The sequence below is a fragment of the Orcinus orca genome, chromosome 14, assembly GCF_937001465.1.
Source record: "Orcinus orca chromosome 14, mOrcOrc1.1, whole genome shotgun sequence".
NCBI lineage: Eukaryota > Metazoa > Chordata > Mammalia > Artiodactyla > Delphinidae > Orcinus > Orcinus orca.
This window is the reverse complement of record NC_064572.1, coordinates 89,891,948-89,918,157: the sequence shown is the minus strand read 5'-3', so window position 1 is coordinate 89,918,157 and position 26,210 is coordinate 89,891,948. Positions and strand designations below refer to the sequence as shown.

General features: G+C 56.8%; 1 protein-coding gene across 1 annotated transcript in view; it reads left to right on the top strand.

Moving 5' to 3' along the window:
* CFAP46 (cilia and flagella associated protein 46) overlaps nucleotides 1–25,887 on the top strand; it is an 89,269-nt gene extending 63,382 nt beyond the window's left edge. Inside the window, exons 40-59 of the mRNA XM_049697026.1 lie at nucleotides 2,400–2,588; nucleotides 3,320–3,508; nucleotides 5,174–5,308; nucleotides 5,390–5,569; nucleotides 6,001–6,171; nucleotides 10,764–10,861; nucleotides 11,349–11,425; nucleotides 11,586–11,716; nucleotides 12,007–12,134; nucleotides 12,912–12,991; nucleotides 13,929–14,090; nucleotides 20,520–20,590; nucleotides 20,692–20,752; nucleotides 20,823–20,858; nucleotides 21,348–21,450; nucleotides 21,966–22,078; nucleotides 23,349–23,430; nucleotides 24,076–24,212; nucleotides 24,311–24,391; nucleotides 25,126–25,887. Of these exons, the coding sequence (XP_049552983.1) occupies nucleotides 2,400–2,588; nucleotides 3,320–3,508; nucleotides 5,174–5,308; nucleotides 5,390–5,569; nucleotides 6,001–6,171; nucleotides 10,764–10,861; nucleotides 11,349–11,425; nucleotides 11,586–11,716; nucleotides 12,007–12,134; nucleotides 12,912–12,991; nucleotides 13,929–14,090; nucleotides 20,520–20,590; nucleotides 20,692–20,752; nucleotides 20,823–20,858; nucleotides 21,348–21,450; nucleotides 21,966–22,078; nucleotides 23,349–23,430; nucleotides 24,076–24,212; nucleotides 24,311–24,391; nucleotides 25,126–25,250 (2,349 nt within the window). The 3' untranslated portion in view covers nucleotides 25,251–25,887. The remainder of the gene's footprint in view (nucleotides 1–2,399; nucleotides 2,589–3,319; nucleotides 3,509–5,173; nucleotides 5,309–5,389; nucleotides 5,570–6,000; nucleotides 6,172–10,763; nucleotides 10,862–11,348; nucleotides 11,426–11,585; nucleotides 11,717–12,006; nucleotides 12,135–12,911; nucleotides 12,992–13,928; nucleotides 14,091–20,519; nucleotides 20,591–20,691; nucleotides 20,753–20,822; nucleotides 20,859–21,347; nucleotides 21,451–21,965; nucleotides 22,079–23,348; nucleotides 23,431–24,075; nucleotides 24,213–24,310; nucleotides 24,392–25,125) is intronic.
* Nucleotides 25,888–26,210: the final 323 nt, after the last annotated feature.

The following is a 26,210-nucleotide window of genomic DNA, read 5'->3' as shown; positions in this document are numbered from 1 at the left end:
TCACCGTCGCGGCCTCTCTTGTTGCAGAGCACAAGCTCCAGACGTGCAAGCTCAGTAGTTGTGGCTCACGGGCTCAGTAGTTGTGGTGCACGGGCCTAGTTGCTCTGCAGCATGTGGGATCTTCCCAGACCAGGGCCCGAACCCATGTCCCCTGCATTGGCAGGCAGACTGTCAACCACTGCGCCACCAGGGAAGCCCTCACCATATATTTTTAAAAATTAAAAATAAATGATCATCTTAATAGATGCAGGAAAAGCATTTGGCAAGATCCAACATCCATTTCTGATTTTAAAAAAAAAACTCTTAGCAAACTATTAATAGAAGTGATCTTCCTCAATCTGATAAAGGGCATCTATGAAAAGAACTAGAGCTCACATGTTGAAAGATTGAATGCTTTCCCCTTAGGTGAGGAAAAAGACAGCAATGCGTCCTGCACCACTTTGATGCCGAATTTTATTAGAGTTCTAGCCAATTCAACAAAGCAAGAAAAAGAAATTAAAGGCGTCCAGACAGGAAAGGAAGAAGTAAAACTGTCTTTGTTCACAGCTAACATGGCCATCTGTATAGAGAATCCTCTGTAATCTACAAAATAATAAAGCTGTTAGTACTAAGGAATGAGCTTAGTAAGGTTGCAGGATACAAGAACAATATACAAATATTATTGTGTATTTCCATATACTAGGAATGATCAATTGGATATTAAAAATTTTAAAACAACACCATTTATGACAGCATAAATATGAAATTTGACAAAAAAGTGAAAACTCGTACCCCGAGAACTACAAAACATTGCTGAGAAAAATTAAACAATACCTAGGTAAATGGAAAGATATATCAAGTGCATGGCTCAGAAAACTTGACGTTATTAAGATGTCAGTTCCCCCCTAAATTATCTGCAATCCTGATCAAGATACTGCAGGGTTTGTTTGTTTTTTAGAAATTGACAAAGTGATTTTTAAATTTATATGGAATTTCAAAAGACCTAACATAGCCAACACAACTTTGTAAAAGAAGAACAAAGTCGGAGGACTGACACCACCTGATTTTGACTCACTATAAAAGCTACAGGAACTGAGACAGTGTGGTTTTAGGGTTAAAAATACACAGACATCAGTGGAACGTAATAGAGAATCCAGAAATAGATACACGCACAGAGACAGAAAACTGACTTTCAGCAAAGGTGCAGAGAGTTCAGTGAACAAAGTCCCATCTTTAGAACAGTGGTGCTGGAGCAACTGGACGTCCGCATCCAAAAAATAAACTTCAATTCTTACCTCACACCATATGTAAAAATTAACTCAAAAATGGATCATAGGCCTAAATGTAAGAGCTAAAACTATCAAACTTCTAGAAGAAAACAGGAAAATACCTTTGCGGCCTTAGGTTTAGCAAAGCTTTCTTACGTGTGACACCAAAAGTGTGATCCATCAAACAATAAATGTATAAATTGGACGCTGCTCTTCAAAAGACACTAGTAAGAGAACGAATAGACACGTCGATGACGGGGAGAAAACGTTTGCAAATCATTTATCTGACAAATGTCTTGTCTCCAGAGTATACAAAGGACTTTCAAAACTTAGTAAGACATAAACAACCCAATAAAAACAGACCAAACATTTGAACAGACATTTCTCCAAAGAAAATATGTGGATGGTAGATAATCAGGTGAAAAGATGGCCAACGTTATTAGTGAGTCAGGGGAACGCCGATTATAACCACAGTGAAAAACCGCCGCACACCTGTTAACATGGTTACAACTTGAAGGACCGACCACACTGAATATTAGAACAACCTGAGGAACTGGGACTCTCCTACGCTGCCCGTGGGGACACAACGTGTGCAGCCACCTTGGGAGGTGGTTTGGCAGCTTCCTGAAGAGTTAAGCACAGGCCCGCCGTATGCCCCAGCCTTCCCGCTCCTAGCTGTTTACGCAAGAGACGTGAAAGCACGTGTTCACACACACACGTGTGCATGAATGCTCACAGCAGTGGCATTTGTAACAGCCCCAGACTGTGAGTGGGTAAACACACTGGCACATCGACACGACAGAACACTGCTCAGCTGTACGAAGGGGTTAACATACAGGCAACAACGTGGATGGACCCTAACGTAACCACGCCGAGTGAAGCTCGCCAGGCAGAGAGTACGTGCTATACGATTCCATTCGTGTGAAATCCGAGAAAGTGCAAGCTACCTTGTAGACCCAGAAAGTAGCCACATGTTTGCCTAAGAAGGAGGAGGTTGAGTCGGAGGGGGCAGGGGGTTTGGGGGCGAGGGTGCAGCCGTCATCTTCGTGCGTATCCGTACGTCGGCACGCGCGCGCCCGTCGGGGCTGACTGGGTGGAGGCGGAGCCTTGGCGGGAGCGCCCGTGCCGTGACTGCGCGTGCGCGCGTCTCAGTTGCAGCACGTCAGCACCCCTCTGGGGAGGAGGCTGGCGCACCTCAAGCTCAGCCTCGTGGAGGTGTGTCTGGACACTCTCCAGCGCACGTGGGAGGAGACCCTGGAGCGGCAGCTGGAGCAGGGCTCGGTGGACAAGCTGCTGGCCGACTACCTGCAGAGCCCCAGTGACTACACTTCTGTCGGCCTGGTAACCGTCCACGGACACTCACCAGTCCCCCGGGGCCCCCACCAACGGGGGCTGTCATGCTGCGGTGGGGCCTCCACCTCCATGTGCCTGAAGTGCAGACCAGCCAGTGGGAGTCCAGGAGGCCAGGTTTCACAGGCCTCCCCCTGAGGTCTCTGAACCCTCAGAGTGGGTTCCCTGCCCCCGCAGCTCCCGGCAGGTCCCAGCAGCCCCCAGCAGCTCGGTGGGCCTCAGAAAGGCCCCGTCTAACTGACTAATGAAAGCGGGGTCGTACTTAGGGGGAGACCCCCTGTGCACAGACGGCTTCCCTTCCCAAGGCGCGAGTTTGCTCTGACGGTCATGTCGTCACAGTAAGGAGTCCATAAAGGTCAGCTGCAGTCTGTTGAGAAAATAAGTTACATTTGCAAAATATTTGTTTTAGGGAAACATGTCCTGGAATTTTAGACGTTGTCTTAGATTTCATGAAGTATGAATCAAATAATTTGATGTAACTCTAAATGGATCAAATTAGTCCTGAAATGGAGCTGCATACAAACTCATGTCCTTGTCAGTCAGCCCCAAATTAAGGTTCCATCAGCAGACTTCAGACCCTCCCAACACCTGACCCTTGGAGACCCTCGCCACAATGCATGGGGTGTTAGAGGGTGGGTCCCACTGGGGAGGGGCAGCAGTGGTGGGCCTATTGCGTTTCTGGGGCGGGGGTGGAGTAACTGAGGCGGTCTGTGTCCCTGAAGAAGTGGTTCACCCTGAAGCGGACCCTGGCGCACACCGTGCTGGCCCAGCTGGGGAGCCTGCAGCCACTGTGCACCGGCTGCGTGGAGCTCCGTGCCCAGCTCCTGAGCCTGGCCGGGAAGGCCCTGCACCTGTTGGCCGTGCACGCAGACCCCCTGCACCCCGCCTTCTACTGGGAGGAGAGCCTCTTGGTATGTGCTTCTGCTTCTGGCTGGTTCACAAACCTACCACCTGCGCTTAAAAAACAGAAACAAGATATTTAGAGCTCACCTGACCTCAGTAAGAACTGAGGTAGCAAACAGGTCTCTGATCATCCCCGTCAAGAAGGGCGATGTGGGCCATGGAAGGAAGGAAAGGGCGGCAGCAGCCCTGCCCGGGGCCTGCAGGGAAGGACGGAGACAGGGACTTTGGGGACAGGCCCGAGGAGGGGCGGCCGCCCTTTGCAAAGAACGGGTGGGAGAGGAAGGGCAGGCACACGGCTGGTCCTGGTCTGAGGGCAGGACGGACCCATCCTAAGTGGGGCATCCCACCCCACCCCAAATGTGGGTGTCCCTGGTGTCTCCCTCACCCTGGCAACTCTGCACCTGGGCGTCTGGCCTGCACCTGAGCACTGGACCTGCATCCTATAGCACAGTGGGGGGCCCCGCCCACCTCGCTCCCTCCCCGCCCCCTCACTCCCCTGCCCCGCCCCCTCACTCTCCCGCCCCCTCACTCCCCTCCCCCCACTCCCCTCCCCCACCCCCTCACTCCCCTGCCCCGCCCCCTCACTCCCCTTCCCCACCCATACGGTCAGGTGAAGCCCTGACCCCAGCAGCTGCATCAGTGCACAGAAGCCCACACCCTTCTCTCCAGCACTCCTCACCCCCCACAAGGCTGCCCAGCAGGCCTGGTGCCCCTCGGAAGGAGCTCTGGTGACAGCCACTGCCACCGCTGGCCGTGGAAGCTCCAGGTCACCGTCCTAACCACCTCTGCAGATGCCACCTCCTCCAACTGGAAGGCACCTGCTTGGCGGTGCAGCCAGGCTTATCCCCGTAGACCCTGCTCTTTCAGGAGACCCCCAGCCCCGAGCAGCCAGGCGCCGCACCCCTGTGTGATTTGGGGCTGGTGCCTCCACTTCCCTGACCCAGCTGGGTGTGCAGGCCCCGGGGTCAGCCCGTGACTGTCTGTCCTGGGTCTCCAGGCCGCAGGACGTGACTCACATTTGAGTGAATTGATGGCGTTTGGCCCCTTGTTCAACCTGTATTTACTGAGCACCAGAGCAGGTGGCTCTGAGTCAGGCAGACGTGGACCAGATACACAGCTCCTTTCTGAGCGGGCGTAAGATCTATGAAGCGGCCCTCACCACACCCCAACTCGCAGGGGCTGCTGGGGAAATGTGCCCCCCAGGCCTCGCTTCGTGTCATGTCCCCTCAAACCCAGGGCTCCCCTTCAACCCGAGTCCTCCTGGGCCTGCTGCCCCCTAGGCAGTTTCCCTTGGCACCCTGAGGACCCCGTCAGGGGGCTTGTCTTGCAGACAGGAGGGCCTTGTTTGTGCCTTTGCCCCCCGGGCCCCTGGGGCAGACTGGCAGCTGGCTCCCCGGGTCCTGGCCGGCCTGATGCCGGGGGAGGTGATTCTGAAGGACTGAAGGGCAGTGAGCACAGAAGGCCCTTGACCTGAGCGCGCCGAGGCCCCACCCTGGCTGTACCTGCCGAACGCCAGGCTCTTGGGCCAGGGTCCTGCCGGTCACCCAAATCAGCGAGATGCCGGCCCAGCGCCCACAGCGCCCTCACCCAGGGGTCCTACAGAGACGCCTGGCCACGGCGGGCACTGCCGTCCGTGCTGACGTGCGGGCCGACTGGAGGTGCGTGTTCCGTAGGGGGGCACTGAGCTGAACAGCCGCGAGTGTCTGGAGATCATCCAGGAGGACGAGGACCGCAAGGGGCCCTACGGCGGCCTGCTGGCCCTCAGGGCCACCCCCGAGGGGCACAGCAGGAAAGGCTGGGATCTGAAGGTACCCCTGCCCCAGCCCCCAGCCCCGCCCCGGGCGCGCCCTGCCTGCGGAGCCGGCCTGAGCCTGAGCCTCTCCCCGCAGAGGAGGATGGCGCTGGCCCAGCGGTACCTGGCCCAGGCGTCCGAGGTGCTGCTGCAGTGCCTGCAGGTAGCCCTGGGCAGCAACCTCCTGGACATCGCCGCAGCCGCCAGCCTGGAGATGGTGGAGTGTGTCGGCACCCTGGACCCTGCGGCCGCCTGCCAGTTCCTGGCGCTGTCTCAGGTGCGCTCTGCTCTGGGCGCCTTCCATAAGGTCCCTCTTAGCCACTGGGGAGAAGGAGGGTCCCCGAGACCCCGGTGCTCCCTCCGTTGGTGGCCCTGCCAGCCAGGCTGCAATTGGGCTCTGCCTCAAGGGTGGCGCTCATTGGAGGAAGCACCGTGGGCACCAAGAGAAGGGGGCCGGCCCCCCGAGGTTGCCCGGAGGCTCACGGGTGCACGAGCAGCAGAAGCCCTCCAAGCTCGTGTTCCTGCGACGTAGGGCAAGAGCGTCGAGCCCTCCTCCCTGCGTCCTGAGCTGCAGGCCTGCGGGCACAGCGGTGAAGGTCCGGCCTGGCCTCGCCCCGCGGCTGTGCCGGCTGCCAGGAGGAGCACCTGGGCGCCCACCCGCGCTGGACGGCGCCCGGGCCCCTCGGCAGCCTCCGTGGTCTGTTTCAGAGCTGCTCAGCCTCAGAGGGCATGCGAGACGTCCTGCTCACGGCCACGGCCAACACCAGCAGCTCACAGCTGGCCGCGCTGCTGCAGCTGCAGCACAGGCTGAGGTGCCAGGAGAGGACGTCCACCAACCTGTTTGCCAGCGTGGAGCAGAGACTGGCCGCCATATCCAAGGTGACCAAGCTAGGGATGCCCTTGACCCTGCCCCTGGCCCCGCGGCTCTGCAGACATACTCGGACCGAGTCCAAATCCTGGCTTGCTGTGTGGCTCTGGGAGGGTCACTCAACCTCTCTGAGCTGCAGCTTCCTCATGGGCCCGGTGGGGGGATAGCAGCCCACCTCCTCGGTGACAGCGAGAGTCAGCGAGCTCGCAAGTACAAATGCCCAGGGGCTGCAGCAGGCCCCGAGGGGGACAGTACCCCGGGGCTCTGCTTTCAGCCCTCACTGTGTTTGAAGAAAAGTTTTATACTCAGTCAAGTCTTAGAGTTTAATTTTGAAAGAAATTTGCAGAGCATGGTAGCTAATAGCACCTCTGCTTTTATTTGGACTAGCAAATATGAATTGGAGATTTAAAGAAATTAAACTTGATGCAACTCAACAGAGAAAACAGGCCCGGATGCTCTGGTCAAGCCCACCCTCCTCCTTCATGGGGCTTCCACGGTTACTTGCATGGGCCGACCTCATATCCCTTGACCCGGCTGCTTTCCTCCTTTTGACCTCTGAGGACAGGATGACCCTCTGTGGTGGGGCCGTCCTGTGCGCCGTGGGTGTTCAGCGGCAGCCTGGCCTCCAGCACCTCCCCAGGTGTGACAACCAAAAAAGTCACCAGGCCGAGAGCCAGTGCCGTGACCCAGGGATGGGAATCCTCCCTCCTATGGGGCGGAGGCAAGACGGGGTGCAGGCTGCTCTGGGCCAGGCCAGCCTGGAGGAGGTGAGAAGCAGTACATGAACCGTGAAAACACTACCAGGTGAGAAGCAGTGAGCGTTCTGCTAAGATGCCTTACTGGAGGGAAACGGCCCAGGAGCCGGGCAGCGCGGACCACCGTCCTGAATCCATGAGCACCAGTGATGCAGCTTCAAAGGCGCAGAAGAGAACTGCCAGAGACAGAGCAGCCGCAGACAGACCCCCGGCTCTGCGGGGAGGCTGCAGCCGCCCTCTTGGCTGCTGGCACGATGAGCAGATGAAGAGGCAGTGGCCTGCAGAAGCGTGTGGGGCATCCGTGAGTGCAGGAGGTCTGGACAGACCCGGCCTGGAATGCTGCGCCAGTGTGACCAGCCCTGGGCCACGAGAGCCTCAACAAGTTCCAAAGCACTGAAGTCATTCAGTTTGTTTTCTAACCACAAGGAAATTAAAACGGAAATCAGTAACTAAGAGATACGTGTAAAACACACAACTGCCTTGAAATTAACCAGTATGTCTATCATCATCAGTTTGTCAAAGAGGAAATCACGATGGAATTTAGAAAATATTTTAAATTGACTTAGAGAATAAAAATACTGTATATCAAAACCTAGGAGACTTGTCCAGAACAGGGCGTGAAGGAAAAATACAGCCTTGAATACAAAAGAGAGTCTTACAGTGATTTAAGCTGTGATTTCAAGAAGCTAGAGTAAAAACACCTAAGAAAAATAGAAAACAAATAAGAACGAGAACAGCAGAAGCCATGAAATTAAAACACACTTACGGCAGAGGAAATCATCATGACAAGTGTTGGTTCCAAAGAGAAGACTAATAAAATTGATAAACACTTAGAAAGACCCGATAAAGAAAAAAGAGAAAGAAAACAAAAATTTCGGTATCGGTAATAAAAAGACATCACGAGATCCTTCAGACATCAATAAGCTAGTAAGAGACTATTTTTTATAACCTTACTCTAATAAATTTGACAATTTGGATGAAATGGACAAATTCCCCCAAAAATATTACCTACCAAAGCGGACAGAATGGAAAATCTGAATAATATCGCTTCAAGAAATGGCAGCTTTTATTAAAAACATTCCCACAAAGAAAATCCCAGACCCAACTGGCTTCGCTAATAAATTCTTCCAGACATTGAAGGAAAAAGTAATCCTTCAAAACACTTCCAGAGGATAGGAATAAAAGGAATACTTCCTAACTGTCTTTAAAGAGGCCCAGTGAGCCTCGATACTAGAAACCTAGCAAGGACGTTACATGGAAGGAAAATCTCTCTCATCAACGTGGACACAAAGTATTAGCAAGTAAAATCCAGCGATTATAAAAGGGATAATACATGAGGATCAAATGGCTGTGTTCCATGTGGTTTAATACTTTTAAATCATTCAATATAATTCACCGTATTAACAGGAGGAAAAGGAGAAAATCATAAGATCATCTTGATAGACGCAAAAAAAACATTTGTCAAAATTCAGCACCAGTCTGTGATTTCAAAATATCAAGATAGAAGATAATTTTCTTAATTTGATAAAGAATGTCTTTAAAACTCCATATCAAACATCATACTACAGGACTTCCCTGGTGGCGCAGCGGTTGAGAGTCTGCCTGCCGATGCAGGGGACGTGGGTTCGTGCCCCGGTCTGGGAAGATCCCACATGCCGCGGAGTGGCTGGGCCCGTGAGCCATGGCCGCTAAGCCTGTGCATCTGGAGCCTGTGCTCTGCAACGGGAGAGGCCACAGCAGCGAGAGGCCAGCGTACTGCAAAAAAATCCCCACATCATACTATATACTAAAATTTTGAAAAATTTTCTCCTTGAGTCAGAATGACACAAGAAAGCTATCACTGCTTCTATTCAATGGAACAATTAGACTCGAAAAACGAATAAAGGGCAGAAGCACTGAAAAGGAAGAAGTAAAACTGATTATTCACAATCAGCATGATTGTGGGCCTTGAAAATCATAGTCTCTCGATAACAGATTTAACATGCAGATTTGGCAGGTCACTGCTGAAGGCTGTAAACATGACTTGTATCTCTACATGCCAGTTACAAACAAGCAATGACAATGTCCGAATAATACCGTTTTCAGTAACATCAAAAACAATCAAATACCTAAGGGAAATCTAACAAAAGATACACATGACTTCTACCCTGAAAACTGCAAACCTATCCTAAGGAAAATTCAAGAAGAACTAAGTAAGCCCAGAGGCAGCTGTATTTGTGGGGGAAGGCTCCATACTAAGATGTTTGTAAGGAAACGCCAGCTTACTACACAAGATACCAAGACGCATTGAAAACTATAGAAGGTAAGACAGCGTGGCATTGGCACACAAATGGAGAAAATGACCGATGGGACAAGAAAACGCCCAGAAACAGACCCACCACCCACACCTGACAGATGAAAAGCGCGACACTTAGGGCAGAAGAGCGGATGGTGCAGCCCTGCACGAAGGGCAGCTCTACCTGAGAAGGTAACACAGCAGAGCTTTCAGAATAAGCTTTAAGGGAACCTCTTCATGGCTTCGGAGTAGGGAAGACTTACTACGCAGGAGACAGAGGTGCCAACCATCAAAGGGGGAATGATCAGTTGTACTGCACTGACAGTAAGAACTTGTGTTCATCAAAACCATAGCCCAGGAGTCAAAAGGCAAGCCCCAGAGGAGATACAACACACGCGGGGGGCCAGGGGCTGGTGTCCTGTGTGTAGACAGGAGGTGTCCCCTCTCGGCAGGAGAAAGACTGACTGTCCCACAGAAAACAATCACAAGACTGGAATTTCACAAAAGATACCCAAGTGGCCAGTAAACTCTGTAAATGACGCGCAAGTTCACTGCTCATCAGGAAGATGGAAAACTTAAAGCCCCGTTCAGGTACTGCTAGACACCCACCAGAAGGGCCGAAAGGGAACAGGTGCAAACCCCAAGGGCGGGAGAGCAGGCGGGGCCCTGGCGGGGGTGGGGCCCGGTGGCCCCTTTGGAAGCGACGTCCCCCAGCAACTCCCCTGCGGCCGGTGGTCCCCAAAGAACAGACGTCACAGCAGCATTTGTGGCCCAGAAAGGGAGCCCACCCAGGTGCCCAGTGGCCACAGAAGGGACGAGAAGCGGTGCCCTCACCGATGGGACACTCTGCAGGCAGCAAAGGGCAGCGGGGTCAGCCGCCACGTGCGCCAGCGCGGAGGGCCCGGGCCTCGCACAGCGGGCCGCCCGAGCTGCGGAAGCCTGCCGGCGCCTCCCCTGGAGCGAGGCCGTGGCCCCTGTGAGCAGCCCGCAGCCTCCCGAGCGCCGTTCCCACGGCTTCCGTGTGTCCGCTGGCCGCCGGGGCAAGCGTCCCAGAAGCCCCTCCGCACCTCCGTGGGCTTGAGTGCCGACGCTGGTCGGCTTGGGCAAAGCTGAAGCTCATTTCATCCGAAAGTGGGGAATGGGCTTCTGAGCGACCGCTGCTCTTTGGGGAGGCGGCCCGCGGGGTGCTGTGTGGCCCCCGCTGCGGACCCTTCCCCGCAGAGAAGGGGGACCCGGGTCCGGGCAGGCTGAACCGCCGGCCGCCCCCGCCCCCCGCGGCCTGCGGGCCGGGAGCGCGGGTCCTGCGCGTGCCCTGCCGGTGTCTGCGCGGGGGGCGCTGGGACCGCGGGGAGGGGAGAGGGCGGCAGCTGTGCTGCAGGACGTGCCGGGGCTTTTCCGTGCGCCTTTGGGCTCGGTGCCTTTGCGGGTGTGCGGCGGCGGGTCGGGCTCTGGCGGTACCGGCGGAGCCAGTGTCCAGGGCAGCGGTGAAGTCCGCGTGCGTCTGCTGCCCCCTTGTGGCGGCGCCCGGCCCCGCAGCCGCCGCCCGGCGCTGACTCCTGACTGCCCCCCGCAGGCTTGGCAGAATCTCTGGGTCACCGAACAGCACTTTAACTTCTTGAGTGAAATCCCTCCCACTTTTCGGATCCTCTTTCTGCACCACTCACGGGACAGGTGAGGCCTTCTCTCTCCTGTTCTCGGGCTTGCTACCCAGGCTTCTGCCCGCTAAGGTCCCTGTGGACACAGCACGGGGCTGCCAAGCCGAGGGACAGACAGGCCGGCGGGGGCTGCCCGCTGAGGGGGGCGGCAGGGGGCGACCGTCCCTCTGCCACGATGGCCAGGCTGGCCCGTACGACCCGGGGAGGGGAGAGGGCACGGTGCCACCTCCCGCCAGCACGTGGCCCTGGTCTGAAGTTCACTGCTCAAGTGGCGCAGAACCCACTGGTCTGGGGAGAAGCTGGTGTCCCAGCCTCTGGCAGCACCGCACACAGACCCCCCAGGGGCCGGTTTTAACCCTGTGTCTGACTTGGCTGGGGCACCGCAGGGAGGAGGCTCCTGTTCCCAGCAGGGTGGGTATGTGGCACAGAGTCGGCCTCGTCGTCGGGGCTCCTCTGGGATCCCCGGAGCCGGGCTTTGACCCCACCCTACGTCCTGCCAACAGGACCCATCTGTATGGCGCTGCCTACGAGAAATCCAAGTTCATCCCCGCAGCCAAAGGCAAACTGCCCCAGGTCGGGGGTGAGTTCTGCCGGAGCACGACCCTCGGGGTGTGTGCAGGGGTGCGCCCACCGGCACCAAGGCCGAGCGTGCGCACCCGTTCCCACCCGCGGTCCCCTCAGCCCCGGGGGGCGTTCTGCGAAGCCGCGTGTGGGGACAGCGGCGGCGTCTGTCTCTGCAGGCTCCTGCAAGGTGACTCGGGTGGCCGTGAGCCCAGCCGCCTTCTCCTCCCTGTTGGCCAGTGCCCAGCAGTTCCGGGAGCACACCCAGGCTGAGGCACACAGTGAGGACACGGCCCTGAGCCCAGGCTTGGTGAGGCCCCGAGCCCGGTGCCAGGGCTGCTTCCACCCCGCAGGGCAGGGTGGGGAGGCCTGGGCGAGGACCACCCCCCAGGCGCTGCTGGACGCCGGGTCAGGCTCCCCGACCAGGCACGGGGCCAATCCTTGAGCCAAGTCTGTTGCAGACGCCTCCGCGATGCTGGCAGAGGAGTCGGGGGTGGGGGGCTGCTGGCTGCTGAGCTGGGCCTGTCCTGGGGGGTCGCCTGCAGGGTCTCGCCCCTCTTCCCCTTTGACGCCTCTGACTGCGGCTGTCTTTGGGGCAAGAAGGAGTCAGAGGGCGCAGCCCTGAGAGGGGAAGAACACGCTGTGCAGAGGCTCACGGAGGTCGTGAAGCCCATGGAGGAGTATCTGAGGCCACTGTTCCCGCTACTCAGCTGCCCCCCGGAAGCCAGGTACCCATCGAGGGCTGATTCCTGAGGAGCTCAGGGACAGGGTGCGGAGAGCAGGCGCCGTCTGGATTGCCCGAGCCCTCGAGGTACAGGGTCGTGTCGTCTCTCTGTCCCCACAGGTGCACCCAGGTGTGCACAGGTACAGGGACACCCAGGGCTGCGGGGCGCGGCCTGCAAGCACTCCTTGAGTCCCAGGGCCAGCTGAGCGACTGGCTGTGGGCGTGGGAAAGTCAGAGCTGTTTCCTTCGTGGAAACTCGCATCTCTGAGGCCACAGCGCCGTAGGCTTGGTGGGATTCTCTCTGCGCTGAATCGGACCGTTCGATTAAACGGGAGACGTGCACAGGCTCTTTGAGAACAGAAGCCCGGGCTCTGTCCGCCTGCCGTCGGAAGGAAGTCTGGCCCTGCTTGAAACCTTTTCTGGGGGCGTCCCCGCCGTACGGGCCCCTGCCGCCCTCTGAGCCGCTGGCCTGGGTGTGAGAAGGAGGGGAGAGCACGGTGAAGTACCTGGCCCCTTGGGTCTGTGTTTGGTGGGAGAGAAGGTAGGGGTCGGGCAGGTGAACTTCCCTGATTGGCCAGCAGGCCAGAGCATCCTGAATCCTGTGTGTTCACATCCTGCCTGTTGTCCCTGCCCGCATCTCAGGAGACCGGTCCCCAACAGCGGGCCGGGAGAGTCTTGTGGCCCTCACTGCCCTGGTGGGAACAGCCTGAGGAGATGCTGTCCCTGTTCTCAGTGATTTTCATGGAGTTTTTAAAACTGAATCTCTGCCTTTGCCTTTCAGAGCGCCGATTCCCACAGTTGTTGCGGATTTGGGAAAATACAAGGGCAAAGACAAGGAGAGGGAAGAGTCCCTGCCGCAGGGTGAGTGGGGCCCCAGGTCCGTGTCTGTGGGATGGAGGCCGGCAGAGCTGCGCTCTCTGTGGCTGCAGCGGGGCCGCCGGGGGCAGCCTTCCCGGAAGGTTCGCGCCACCCCGCCACTGCCCACGCGACCGCAGATGCCCCTGCCCTGCCGGATGCCCGGGCAGAAACCATGGTGACGTCGCCGTCACCCTCCTGAGCACGTCAGACGGCAGGAGGGCAGACGGGCCTCCCAGGTCAGCAGTCTGCTGCTTTCCTACGTGGAAGATGAAGTGCTCTTGTTTGCTCCCCGCCACCTGCCCCGTGGCTGAGCCACCCGGTGCCCGAGGTCCCAGGCCGCGCCGAGGTGTGCAGCTGCCGGGAGCCCAGTGACCACTTGTGTGACGGAGCTTCTGCCCTAAACGTTCCCAGATGAAAACCCGCTAGACTTTAAGTAACTTGACTTTGCAAACACATCAATTCCATTGACATGTCTGGTGGCCTCAGCCTTTGCACCGGTTTCCCGACGGCTGGAGAAGCCGTGGTGTCAGGGGAGCGCCACTACCCTTCCTCGAACGGAGCTGTCCCCTGTCCCCAGAGGCCGTGGCCCCTGCCTGGACCGCCCTCGGGGAGGGGGGTTCGTGCAGATGTTCGTCCCTTGAAGGGGCTCCCTGGTGAGGCCGCGGAGCCTGGGCGGCCCTCAGAACCTCAGGGGATCCGACGTCCCCATGGCCTGGCCTCTGTCCAGGTCCTGGCTGTGACCCGGCCGCACCGTCAAAACCAGCGTGTACCCCCAAGACGGCGCTGGCGTGCCTGCGAGCTGTGCCCGGCTCAGATCCTTTCCGCGTCTCCCGCCAGGCGGGGGCTGCGCAGCAGCCAGACGGCCTCAGTGGCGAGGGGCAGAGCCTGGCCCTCAGGTGTCTGCCGCTGCCTTGGTAGCCGCTGGCGTTCCCACCCACAGTGCAGCCCGAGGTCGCAGACAACGTCATCCTGATCGCTGACAGGCACCTTCTGGAGCTGCCGTTAGAAGGTCTCTCTGTGTTTGACGAAGGGATGGTCTCCTCCGTGTCACGAGAGTTTTCTCTCCAGATGCTGTGGAACCGCCTGCATAGAAAGGAGACAGGTAAGAGCTACACTGATACTTGACTTTAAAATGCAAATATTTAAGTGACTTTCACGATAAGAGAATGTAACTCTTGTCAAAAAATAGTTATCAGATGTTACCATACTTCTCGAGGCCCTGGTTCATTCAGAGAACACCTGCTATGTGCCGGTGCTCTGTTAGGTGCCAAACGTGCCCTGAACAGGAAATTTAACTTTGTTCTTGGCCTCACATACTTCTGTTTCAAAGGAGGGGACTGGTGCTAAGCAACCAACTACACAGTTAGTCATCAATCAGATGATGAGAGGCAATGAGGGAGAGGACAAGGGGGACCTGGCTCGGCCTGGGGGTGGCTGGGGACTCAGGCATGATCATGTTCTGTGACTTGGACGTGCCTGGGGTGTGAAAATTCTCCAGGATGTACACTGGTGCTGTGTGCAGTTTTCTGCATGTATGTTGCACTACGATAAATATCAAATTACATTAAAAGTAGATAGATTGGACTTTTGTTTTCATCCAAGATGAGGTGACAGGGACCACATTTGCCCTTCCAGCTGGAACAACAAAAACTCAGACAAAAATACATGAAACAGGGACTTCCTTGGCAGTCCAGTGGTTAAGGCTTCACCTTCCAATGCAGGGAGTGCAGGTTCGATCCCTGGTCGGGGAGCTAATGTTGAATTGTAACAAATTCAATAAATACGTTAAAAATGGTCCACATCAAAAAGTAAATAAATAAATAATTTGAAAAATATATGAAACCGCGGTTTTCAGATATTGGAGAACAGGCAGTGGGGGACAGCAATCCCCAAGAGAGAGGAACAAGCAGGTGAGCCCCAGCTTTCTGCCTGGAGAGAGCCCACAGGCTGAAGCACATGGTGGCGGGGGCGGGGGGACCAGGCAGAGCCTGGCGGTCTCCCCGAGGCGAGGAGACGAGGGACTGGGCACCCAAGGCGGTCCTGGGAGGAGAGACCTGCAGAGCGTCCCCCTCAGTCTTCTGCTGAGAGCCGGTCAGTGCAAGCGTGTGTGGAGACTACAGCCAGAATGGAACATCTTACAGTTCACAGCTATCAGGTACAGGAACCAGAGGGCATTGCCTGTCTGCACTAGGGAGACTGGCTTTAGTCCCACCAACAGGACTTAAAAACAGGCCTCAAGGGATCAAACTATTTCCAGGTAACTTAACCGCATCTCGAAATAAAGCTCAAGATGGATAGAGTGTTTTTAAAAATCCAGGACCCAACAAGGAAAAATTCAAAATGTCTGACGTCTGATCAAAAACCACCTGGCCTGCAAAGACCAGTGGTTGAGAGAAAAGCCCATCGAAAGCGAACCAGAGGTGACCCAGGTGACAGTTCCTGGAACTATCATCCAGGTGTTCCAGGAGGTGGTAAGCAAAGACACGGAAGATGTAAAGCGGACCAGAACTGAACTTCTGCTGAGGAGGGACATGCCCTGGGCAGCATTCATGCAACTTGACACGACAGGAGAAGAGACTAGTGAGCCTGGAGAAGTAACAGCAGGAAAAAACTGAAAAAAAACAAAAACAGAAACAGCACCAGTGAGCTGCTGGACAAAGTGAAGCGGCCGGACCTGCCTGTCACTGGAGTCTTTGCAGGGGGAGCATTTGAGTTAATAATGGCCAATTTTTCCCAATTTTGATGGAAACTGTAATCCTGCAGACCCAAGAAGTTCAATGAATCCCCAACAAGACATAAAACCATACCAGGGGCCATTGTGGTCAGGGTGATTAAATCCAGCGACAGAGTATTTTCCAGGCAGCCAAGAAAAGAGACACATTATATATCCAGAAAGAAATACAAGAGAGTTAGCAGACTTCTCGGCTGAAACAATGCAAGCCGTGAGGAACGGCTTTAAATTATTAAAGAAAATATCTATCAATGCAGATATTTTTGAAAATAACTCTCAAAAACAATGGTGAAATACTTTTTCAGAAATAGGTGAGCTGAAAGAATTCTTCCCCAGCAGGCCTGCCTACCCCACAAGAAATGCTGCAGAGTGTTCTCCAGGCAGGAGAAAAAAGGATGGGAACCTGCATCTGCACAGAGAAATAAACACCAGAAACTGGAATTAGGTGGGTCAATATTTAAAGCTTTTTTCTTAATTTAAAATCTCTTTAAAAGATTTTGACAGGGGCTTCCCTGGTGGCACAGTGGTTGAGAGTCTGCCTGCCGATCAGGGGACACGGGTTCGAGCTCTGGTCTGGGAGGATCCCACATGCTGTGGAGCAACGGGGCCCGTGAGCCACAACTACTGAGCCTGTGCGTCTGGAGCCTGTGCTCCACAACGAGAGGCCGAGACAGTGAGAGGCCCGCGCACCGCGATGAAGAGTGGCCCCCACTCGCCGCAACTGGAGAAAGCCCTCGCACAGAAATGAAGACCCAACACAGCCAAAAATAAATTAATTAATTTAAAAAAAAAGATTTTGACAGCTTGGAGTGAAAAATAATAGCAACGTGTCGTGGGGTTCTACAGCAGTATATAAATGTAACTTGTGGGGCAGCAAAGGCTGGTGGGGGGCGGAGAATGGAGGCTCGGGCTACTGGACCAGCACAGCCACTGAAAACAGAAACAAAGAGGTACAGCTAGTACGCAACGAGGAAGTCGAAATGGAATCATAAAAAAAAATATGATTAATCAGAAAAAGGCAGAAAAAAGAAGGGACATGGAACAAAGAAGAGACAGGACAAATAGAAAACAAACAGCAAGATGGTGTGTTTCCACCCAACCACATCAGTAATCACAGTCTCCGCACAAGGTCAAAACATCCCAGTTAAAAGGTAAAGATCACCTCTGGGAATGGAAACGCAAGGTCCCAAACATGCTTCTTTAAGGAAATCAGTGTAAATAAAAGGACGCTAATGGGCCAGATACAAAGGACGGAGAGAGAACAGGTCTTGCGCCCCCAAGAGGCCACGGTGCTGGGCTCACCAGGAGCTGCGGGCGGGGCCTCGGGCTCAAGCCCCGCCTATCTGCAGCCCCTGCTGCTGGCGAGCCCAGCCCTTCCACATTTTATGGGCCGTTTGATGTCCTCACTTGTGAAAATCCGTTCTAGTCTTTGGCCAGTTTTTCTCTTGGGTTATCTGCCTTTTGTTCTTTAGGTTTGTATAAATTTTCTGATCATTTTATGAACTACAGATGTCCTCCCAGTCTGCAGCTGGTCTTTTCACTCCTTTACGTGGTACCTCTTGGTGAACAAAATATTTGAATATAGTCCAATGTATCCATCTTCTCTTAACAGCTGGTGCTTTTGGGGTCTTTTTATAAAGAACATTTTCTTACCTGAAGATCATGAAGGTTCTATGATGTCTTCTAAATGTGTCTCTCTTTTTGTCCTTCACGTCTTCACGTACCTTCCATCCGAAATCGGTTTTGCACACAGTGTGAGATAAGGGGCAGGTCTCTCTTTCCCACGTGAGTCCCCCGCTGTGCACGCCCCATTTACTGAAAGGGCCTTCCTGTCCCCACCGCTCTGCGCCGCCAGCGCTGTCTGGAAGAGCAGACCACCCCCTGGTGGGGTTAGCAGAATAGCGGCCCTAAAGGTGCCCACGCCCTGACCCCGGGCCCAAGAGGAGGTGCCCTGATGTGACAAAAGGGCCTTTGCAGATGCAGTGAAGGGTCCTGAGATGGGGAGACTGTCCTGATTGTCTGGGTGGCCCAGTGTCATCGCCAGCGTTCTGAAAAGAGGGAGGCAGGAGGGTGCGGAGGTAGCGGAAGGGGCTCGTGGCGCCTCTGGAGGCTGGAAAAGGCAAGGGAGCCGATTCGCCTCTGGAGCCTCCCAAGGGGAACAGCCTCCCTCGCACCTGGACTTTAATCCAGTGGGACCCCTTTCGACTCCTGCCTCCAGACTGTAAGGTAATAAATTGGTGTTGTTTTAAGCCCCAACATTTGTGGTGATTTGTTACAGCAGCAACTAGACCTTAATACAAACTCTCACCATAAAGTAACAAAAATACTGCATAAATGTGAGTGAAGTCTTTTCAATGCATTACGGAGTGGGGATAAAAAGGATTCTGCAGGTCCCAGAGTGAAGTGTTCTCAGAGCCTTGAGCCCTTCAGGCTGGAGGAATGCCCTTTGAGTGTTAAATATTCATGGCAAACCTTTAAGGATAATCACGAAAGAGCATAACTGGTGTATAAATTCCAAACCAGTAAAGAGGGAAAATGAATAAGAAAAACAAGTGAACCAACCCATCAGTCGAGTTACAAAGAGCCAGTGGTGGAGACGCACACACGGAGCAGGGAGGACGGAGAACCCACGGGCGAAAAGGTGCTGTGGCCCATCCATTAGGTCAGGAACCGAACCAGTGAGTGCACCACACCTGCCGACTAAAGACACCGTAAACAAGAGCACGTAGACAGGATGCCGGCCACGTGAGACTCTCCTGAACAGAAAGGGGGCACAAAAGCCAGAAAGCAGAAGAGCGGAAAGAGGAGCCGGGCGGGCGAGCCCCCAAAAGGGCCTCCGTCGCACTGTCCGCCGGAGCCGACTTCACCGCCGCGGGCATCCGTAGGGTCATCACACAGTGATAGCGGTGAAGTTCGTGGGAGGATCAAAGAGCCTCGATACGGGAGGCAGCAAGTAACAAGCACCGGGGGCGAGGCTGGTGGCCACTCCCGCGATGGGAGATTCCCGCACGCCCCCACGACTGAAAGGTCAGACAAGCAGAAAGGGCGCAAACAGCGAGAATTGCGGCAACGCACTTAACAGACTTGGCTTAACGGACACGTGGGCCCTGCGTCTAAAACTTAGAGACTCCCATTCTTTTCAGGTGCACGTGAAACAATCACAGAAACTGGCTGAGGCCACATGTGATTAGGTCAGAAACCAATTCCCAAAAGACGGATTTTTTAAACTCCCATACATCTGGAAATTTTAAAACACTGACTTCTAAAAACTCCCGGGACTCAGAAGAAGCAATGATAGGAATGCCAAAGATGGCTGGATGTTACCACAGCAGAATCTAGAAGGATCCTTTAGCTTTAAATGCTTAAAGGATCACGAACAGACCCCAAAACAAAATAGGAAGCAAAGACAAAAATTAGTTATTTGGGAAAAAATAACCTCATAAAATAGACACATTTGGGTGAGAATGATCCAGAAAAAAACAGACAAGACATAAATAAACAATATGAGAAATACAAGAGACACCAGCTCTAAAGAGCATCAGAGATTTAAGAGAATATTATGAACAACTTTTGACAATATATTCAAAAATACTCGGAGACTCAAGAAGGAAAGAAAACCCAGCGGCCTCATAGCGAAGAAAGGACGATCAATACATTTACATTTCCCCACAAAAAATATTGCTTTTACCATTTTTCTGTTGAATTCTACCAAAATTTCAAGAAACCGTTCATGTCAGTCTATACATGTCTCCCCAGGTAGAAGAAAAAAAAGCCATCCTTCTGCTGGCCAGTCCAGACCCTGACACCCAAACTTCTCAGGAGTAGCAAAGAAAGAAAGAAACATGTAACATTTCATCACCCAGTCTGACCTTAAAAACTTACAGGTATCACAGAGGAACAGATTAAAGGGAAATCGAACTTATAAACATCCAAGATGATGCAGGAAAAAAAGCATTTGATAAAATGCATGCATTCGGGTCTTCCCTGGTGGCGCAGTGGTTGAGAGTCCGCCTGCCGATGCAGGGGACACGGGTTCGTGCCCTGGTCCGGGAAGATCCCACATGCCGCGGAGCGGCTGGGCCCGTGAGCCATGGCCACTGAGCCTGCGCGTCTGGAGCCTGTGCTCCGCAACGGGAGAGGCCACAACAGTGAGAGGCCCGTGCACCGCAAAAAAAAAAAAAAAAAAAAAAGCATGCATCCATAATAGAAATTCTTAGCAAACCAGGAGTTCTTCTCATCCTGGTGGAGAAAGCCATCCAAATCTAGGGCAAGCTGCTTCCCAGCGGTGCCCCCATAAGGCTGGGACACGGCAGAGAGGCCCACATCAGCGCTTACATCTCTGAGGCGGCCAGACGGGAATGAAGGAAACTGGCATTATTTTCGGTTACCTTCACCAGAATGGGAGCACAGCGGGGGCAGGTGTAAATACTCCTGCAAGAGGGAGAGGGGCCAGCAGGGCCCAGCCCTCTGCGACTGGGCCAGCTCAGCAGGTGCACCGGTAGGTGCCCAGCGTGGTGTGTGATTGGGCAGCCGCATGGGCCCGGGAACCTCTGGCGGCCGTTCCTTTCTTGAGGTCTCCTGGCCCGGGCCTTTCCCAACCCTGTGAGCCTTTACCTTTGAGAGATTACTGCCATTTCAACTTTACAAAAATGGAAATCAACTGTTCACACCACTTCTTGTTTTTTTCATTGAGGTGAGATTCACGTAATATAAAATTAACCATTTAAGCATTCGAACGTCGTGTACCACGGCCTCTGTCTAGTTCCAGGACATCACCACTTCTTGTTATTGTCTCAACAGAAGGGAATGTGAAAAAGGAGAGCAGAGGTAAAGATCACAGAAAGAGAGGCACAGCAAAGAAGGGAGCAAAGGTAGGTGGTCGAGGCCCCGCTGAGGCGGAGAGCCGGGCGGGGCCCGAGGTCCGGCCGTGCCCCCAGGACGCATCCCCAAGGACGCCTGCCTGTCTTTGCAGCGCGTCGTGTCCCGGATCATCCCCCCCGACTGCATCGCGGTCGACGCGGACAACTTCAGATGTATCCTTTGCTGCTGCTTCTGCCCCAGACAGCGAGCGTGTGGTCCTGTTTCTCCTTAACCAAGGCCCAGTCGTTGTGGACCCCTACGAGGAGGCCCGAGGCCCAGGTGAGCCCTCCCGCCCACGCACAAGCCATATGCCGCCCACAGCACTCGGAGCATCGTGGACCGGGTGCCTCGGCCTCTGCTGCCACCCGGCCCTCCGTCACCTCCTGCTACACTGACGGTGGGCGGGAGGGGGACACTGGTGTGCTCCGAGACCCCGCCCTCACCGTCTGCAGCCAGTCAGGGCGACAGCTGTGTGACCTGGGCCCGAGGCGGCGCCGTGCCCCACTCCGGGCCTGCGGCTGTGGCTGAGGGCTGCCTCTGCGGCTCGGGGACAGGATTCCTCAGCTCCTCTTTTGCTGAGCTGGTGCTTTCATCTCTCCACAAAGGAGGGAAGGAGTACTAAGATTTCCACTCCCCCGGGGCCCCCGTCTGTGAGGGCCCAAGGCCCAGGCCGCCCTGCCACGCCAAGAGCCGCCAAGGGCACCGGGACCGCCCGTGCCCACACGCGCGGTGCGCCTAAGTTTTCTCACCATCCGATTCTGGCTGCAGAAATGCTGACTCCTGTCTCCGTGACCCGGGAAATTTTGGAAAGATACCGAGACACGTTCACTGCGAGATGGGCGGGGCATCTGGGGAAGAAGCAGTTTCCCAGGTTGGCATCTGGGTTCCTGGGACGCCGTCCTGCGGTGGCTGGGGGGCGCCAGCCCGAGGGGCGCTCCGCATGCGGCCCCTTCCCCCCTCCCCGTCCTGCCAAGGCTCCCTCCTGCCCTGACCCCCACTTCTGTCCTGTCAGACCCTCCCCTCAGGTGCATGGAGGCGCCTAGATCCGCAGATCCTGGATGCGGACCTGGGCCCCCGCCGTGTGTGCGCCCCTGCACAAGGGCCGGGCCCCTCCAGGCGGGGCCTCGCGGAGGGGGCGGGGGCCCCAGAGGGCGGGGCGCGATGGAGGGGAGGGGCTCTGTCGGGGCGGGGCCCAGGAGGGGCGGGGCCCTCTGGGGCAGGGACCTGGGCTCCTTGGCCGGATGGAAGACCCTCTGCGGCTTTTCAGAGTAACCGCCCCGGGGGCAGGGTGTGGAACGGAACGCGGGGACAGTCTGCTGCGGATCGCGTCCTTAGCCCGCGGCTCCCGCAGGCACCCACCCCGGGTCTCGCTCCTTCCCTTGGCAGCCAGGCAGAGTGGGAGCAGCTGCTGGGCAGCTGCGGAGGCTTTTTCTTCTACGGGATGGAGAGCTTCCTGTCCCACATATTGGTAGAAAGGTTGGCCGCCATGAACTTGGAAGGTGAGACCCCCCAAAAGCCCGCCTCTCTGCCAGACCCGCCGGCACAAGTCGAATCCACACGGGGACAGAGCAGGGCGCCCCTGTGTCTTATCAGGTGTCTCCCCTGTGCTCTGATGGAGGGCTGGGGGGGCGCTTTAGGAAGGCACAGCGGGGCCTGGGTTGGGGGGCCCCTCCTCCGTTCCTCTGAGAGGCCTGGCCAGGGTCAGGCGTTGGGGGGGTCACCCCTCTAGGGCTGGGCCTGCAGAGTGCAGGAAGGCTGGGTGGGCGTTTCTGGAAAGTGCTGGTCGCAGCCCCTTCCCACCAGTTGTTCTACTTGAGATGCAGGCACTCTGGCCCCGTTTTCCCTCCCGCTGTCCACTGGCCCCTGCGTCACCCAGCCCACCCCCAGGGTGCCCGTGAGTGTCGTCTGGCCTGCCCTCAGGTGACCTTCTCCTGAGGGGATTGCTGGGTAGCTGGCCACTGTGCACGGTTGAGTGGGGGCCTTTTCAGGGACCCCTCAGAGAGGCCCCTACCCTTGGGGTGTGTGGCACAGGTGGACACTGTCCGTGGTCGGGATACCTGAACCCAGCCCGTCACCCCATCTCCTCCCTAGGCCCTGCCGATATGGGTGGGGTCCGCACGTTCTTACCCCAGGAGAAGGTAGAAACAGGCTTCTCTGAAACTTGAATTCTAGACCTTCTCAGACGAGCGGTGAGTGACACTGAAGAAATCATAGGCTCCCAGGCGCCTGTAGGGGTGACAGCATCGCTGGGTGCCCCCGCCGTTCCCAGCCAGGCCTGTCCTCACACAGCTGGAGGCTCTGCCCCCTCTGGGGACGGCCCCTGACGCTTGGCCTCAGCATCTGTGGGGCTTTCCGCACACTCACATCCAAGAGCTGCATTTTGGACACTGGCCCCGTTTCAGTGAGCACACGGGGCCAGGGCCACCGATGCCTAGCCCCTGGCAAGCCGGAGTGCCTCATGGGTGGCCTCTGGGAGCCAAGACCCCTCTGCGAGGCAGGGAGAGCTGTGGCAGGCCCCGGGGTGGGCTTCCCTCCCTCGCCCGGCCCGGTCACCCAAGGAGGACGTGAAGGGTGTGGGTCGGCCAAGGCAAATAACGGCCGGCTTGCCCGTGCAGCCCACGCGACCCAGGACGGGGACGAGTGGTGTCGGAGCCTCGGTTGGGTCAGGCCGAGTTCCCGCTATCCTCCTCGCCCTGGGCGACACCCCCGCCTGCACGGCGCCCTCACCCTGGGTGCCCTGCCACTGAGCCGCCCCTCCTGTGACCACAGAGTGCCAGATGGTGGTGCTGCTGGACCTGGCGCGGTCCTGCAAGAGCATGCGACGCCACGTGGAGTCCTCGCAGAGCAAGAGGTGCCCGGGGTCCCCTCCGCTCGGGCTCAAGCCTGCAGCCTGGCCTCCGGCAGCTGACGAGGGACTGGGGGGGGGCATATGAGCCACGGCTGTCCGCCTGGGGCACTGTCCTTGCACCCCCTGGGCAGCTGGGATGCCGTCATCCGGCCCCCAGACCCTGCCCGGCAGAGTCCCAGGGCGGGGGGATGGATGGACGGTGCCGGCACAGACCACAGGCCTGCCTGGAACCTCAGGCAGCTGGGTTTGGGCCAGGAAGCAGACGGCTGGCAACTGGGAGGACACCCTGGCTTCAGGGCTCCCCGTGTCACCTGTCACCCCCCCCACCCAGGGCCTCTGTGGGCTGCAGGCGGGCGGAGCAGAGGACACCCTGTGGCGGGGTTCCCCTCCTGGCCCCACACCGCATGACTGGGAGCGCCCAGGGGGACTTGGCAGGGCTCGGAAATGACTTTTCTTGTTAAATGGTATTTAATTGTGTGGGGCGGGGGCGGGGGCGGGGGAGGAATTCTCGGTTCTTTCGAGAACCCTAAGAGCTGTCAGTCCAAATACCCGGTCCAACACTTGGCGCTCTTCGGGCTGTGGGTGGAGGAGGGCTCGGACCGGGCCCTTTGGTGCTGGCCCGGCCCCCAGGAGCTCGGTCCCCTGCAGCGCACCCCGACTGTCCTTGGAGGGGCCCGTCGAGACGGCCGTCCTCCTGAGTCTGGTGGGGGTCAGGAGCATCGTGGCGAACCAGTGGCCGACGGTCCTGCGGGACAACGCGACGCGGGCCAGCATCCTGTGGGAAAGTGAGTCGTGCCGGCAGCCGCCCGTCCTGCAGCCCCGCGGGGCTCCCGGAAGCCTGTGGGCTGTTAACGGTCCCTCTGAAGGGCTGCTTCTTCTCCAGATCTGTTGACAGCTGGCAAGCCGATCGGGAGAACGACCCGCCTCCTTCAGAAGAGGGGAACCGGTGAAACTGTCCACCACGGTGATTAGAAACGGCCCTCCCTCCTTGCTCGTCCCTCGGGCTGCAGGGTCAGGGGTCCCCCACTTCTCCCGTTTCTGCACAGCCTCCTACAGGCCACTGCCTACAGTGAGATCTGGCTTCGAATGTCTTTACGGAAACACACATGGGTCACTGGCACGTCTTCATCTTCAAAACAGCTCAAGTCCCACAAATCCAAAAGCCCTGGTGTGTTCTCTGGGAGGCGGGGAGCCCACCCACTCCTCCTTCAAGGCAAATGGAGCCCTGAAGTCCATGTGTGGCAGCGGCCTTACACGCGGATTCTGGTGTAAAAACCTTAAATGCAGCGCGAGGGAGTCTGAGCTTTAGCAATACGTTGATTGGAGAATCTACCGTAACTAAGAAAGGTTCATCCCAGGGTCATTTAAATCATGAAATTTTCAAATATACAAGGCGAAAGGGGCTTCAAATTCAAAACTCACATGGTCCACGGGTGCCCGGGAGGTAGTTGCCGAACAACAAAAGCTCGTGGAGCGAGCGCGCAGATGAGCGAGTGAAGGTGTGAGGGGTGGGCGAGCGCTGGCCTCTGGCTGCTGCCTCCGCGCCCGGCGTCCCCGTCCGGGCTGCGACCAGCGGCAGGGCCAGCAGCACCCTCACCTCTGCTGTGCTCCCCGCATGCGCCGTGAGCCTTGGTTGGGCCACAGGCATCCTGTCCCCGTGAGCCCCGTGTTTCACAAGCCCGCCTGCTCTCCCCACAGATGAGGCTCTGCAGACCTGGGAGGACAGGCTGGTGCTCTTCCGGCCGCAGCCGCAGGGCTCGGAGCGGCTCCCCGTCACCCTCAACCTGGTCCTCTACGGGCTGCCGCACCAGGCCATCGTGTGATGGGGCCGCGCCTCCCCACAGCCCGTCCCCACCATCCGCCATCCCCCTCCCTGGTGTCCCCGGCCCCTCCGCCCATGACCTCCTCCCAGGCTGCGCTGCCAGAGCCCACCCCCACCCCACCCGGCCCCCGTTCTGCACAGGGCAGCAACCTGCTTCTCCCTCCACGGTGAAGCCAGGGCCCTGTCGGCGGGAGGAGAGCATCTTGGGGGGCTCGGCAGCACGGGTTGGGGGAGGAATGCGTCCAGGTCCACCCCACAGCGGCCTGGGCTCCCGGGTCCCTTGTGCCCCGGCTGCTAGACCAGAATCGCTGGGAGGCAGAGTCTGTTGAAGTGCTTTAGTAAACAGCTGCGTCACCTCCGAGCTGTGTTTCTGTGCCCCTGGAAGCAGGGACCAGCTCTGGTTCTGCACCCCCGGCCGACGCACACGCCAGCACTGCCCAGCACCTCAAAACTCAAAGAGAGGAAGTGGCTGTGTGAAATGAGCCCCCAGGCCTCCCCTCCCTGCCCAGAGCTTTCCACGGGGTGGGGACTCACGTCCCGGGCAGAGGCGACCGTATCCTCAGGGCTCCCAGGGTCCCAGCCCGGGACCTTGCCCACTCAGTTCCACGGGGCTTTGCCAAGGAGATGTGAGGGGGTGGGACGTCTGCTGCAAATGCCTCTCAGTGGAGTGGCCGGCACTACCCTTGCCAGCCCTGGCGTCCCGGGCAGGGGGCAGGCGGGAAGAGCCAGTGGGCAGACTGGGTCCAGGACCTCATTTCCCCTGAATCACGGGACCAGAAATGGCCGTGTGAACATGCCAGGAATCCTCGGGGAGGCGGGGGCGGGCCTGCGACGCCCTGTTTGTCCTGCTCCTCGCTGACCACTCCTGGTGCGTCACAGTCTGTGGTCACCTCCAACCACCGGGCTGGGAATCCCTGGAGAGGGGCACTGTCCAGCGCCAGGCCGTGGCGGGGCCAGCAGG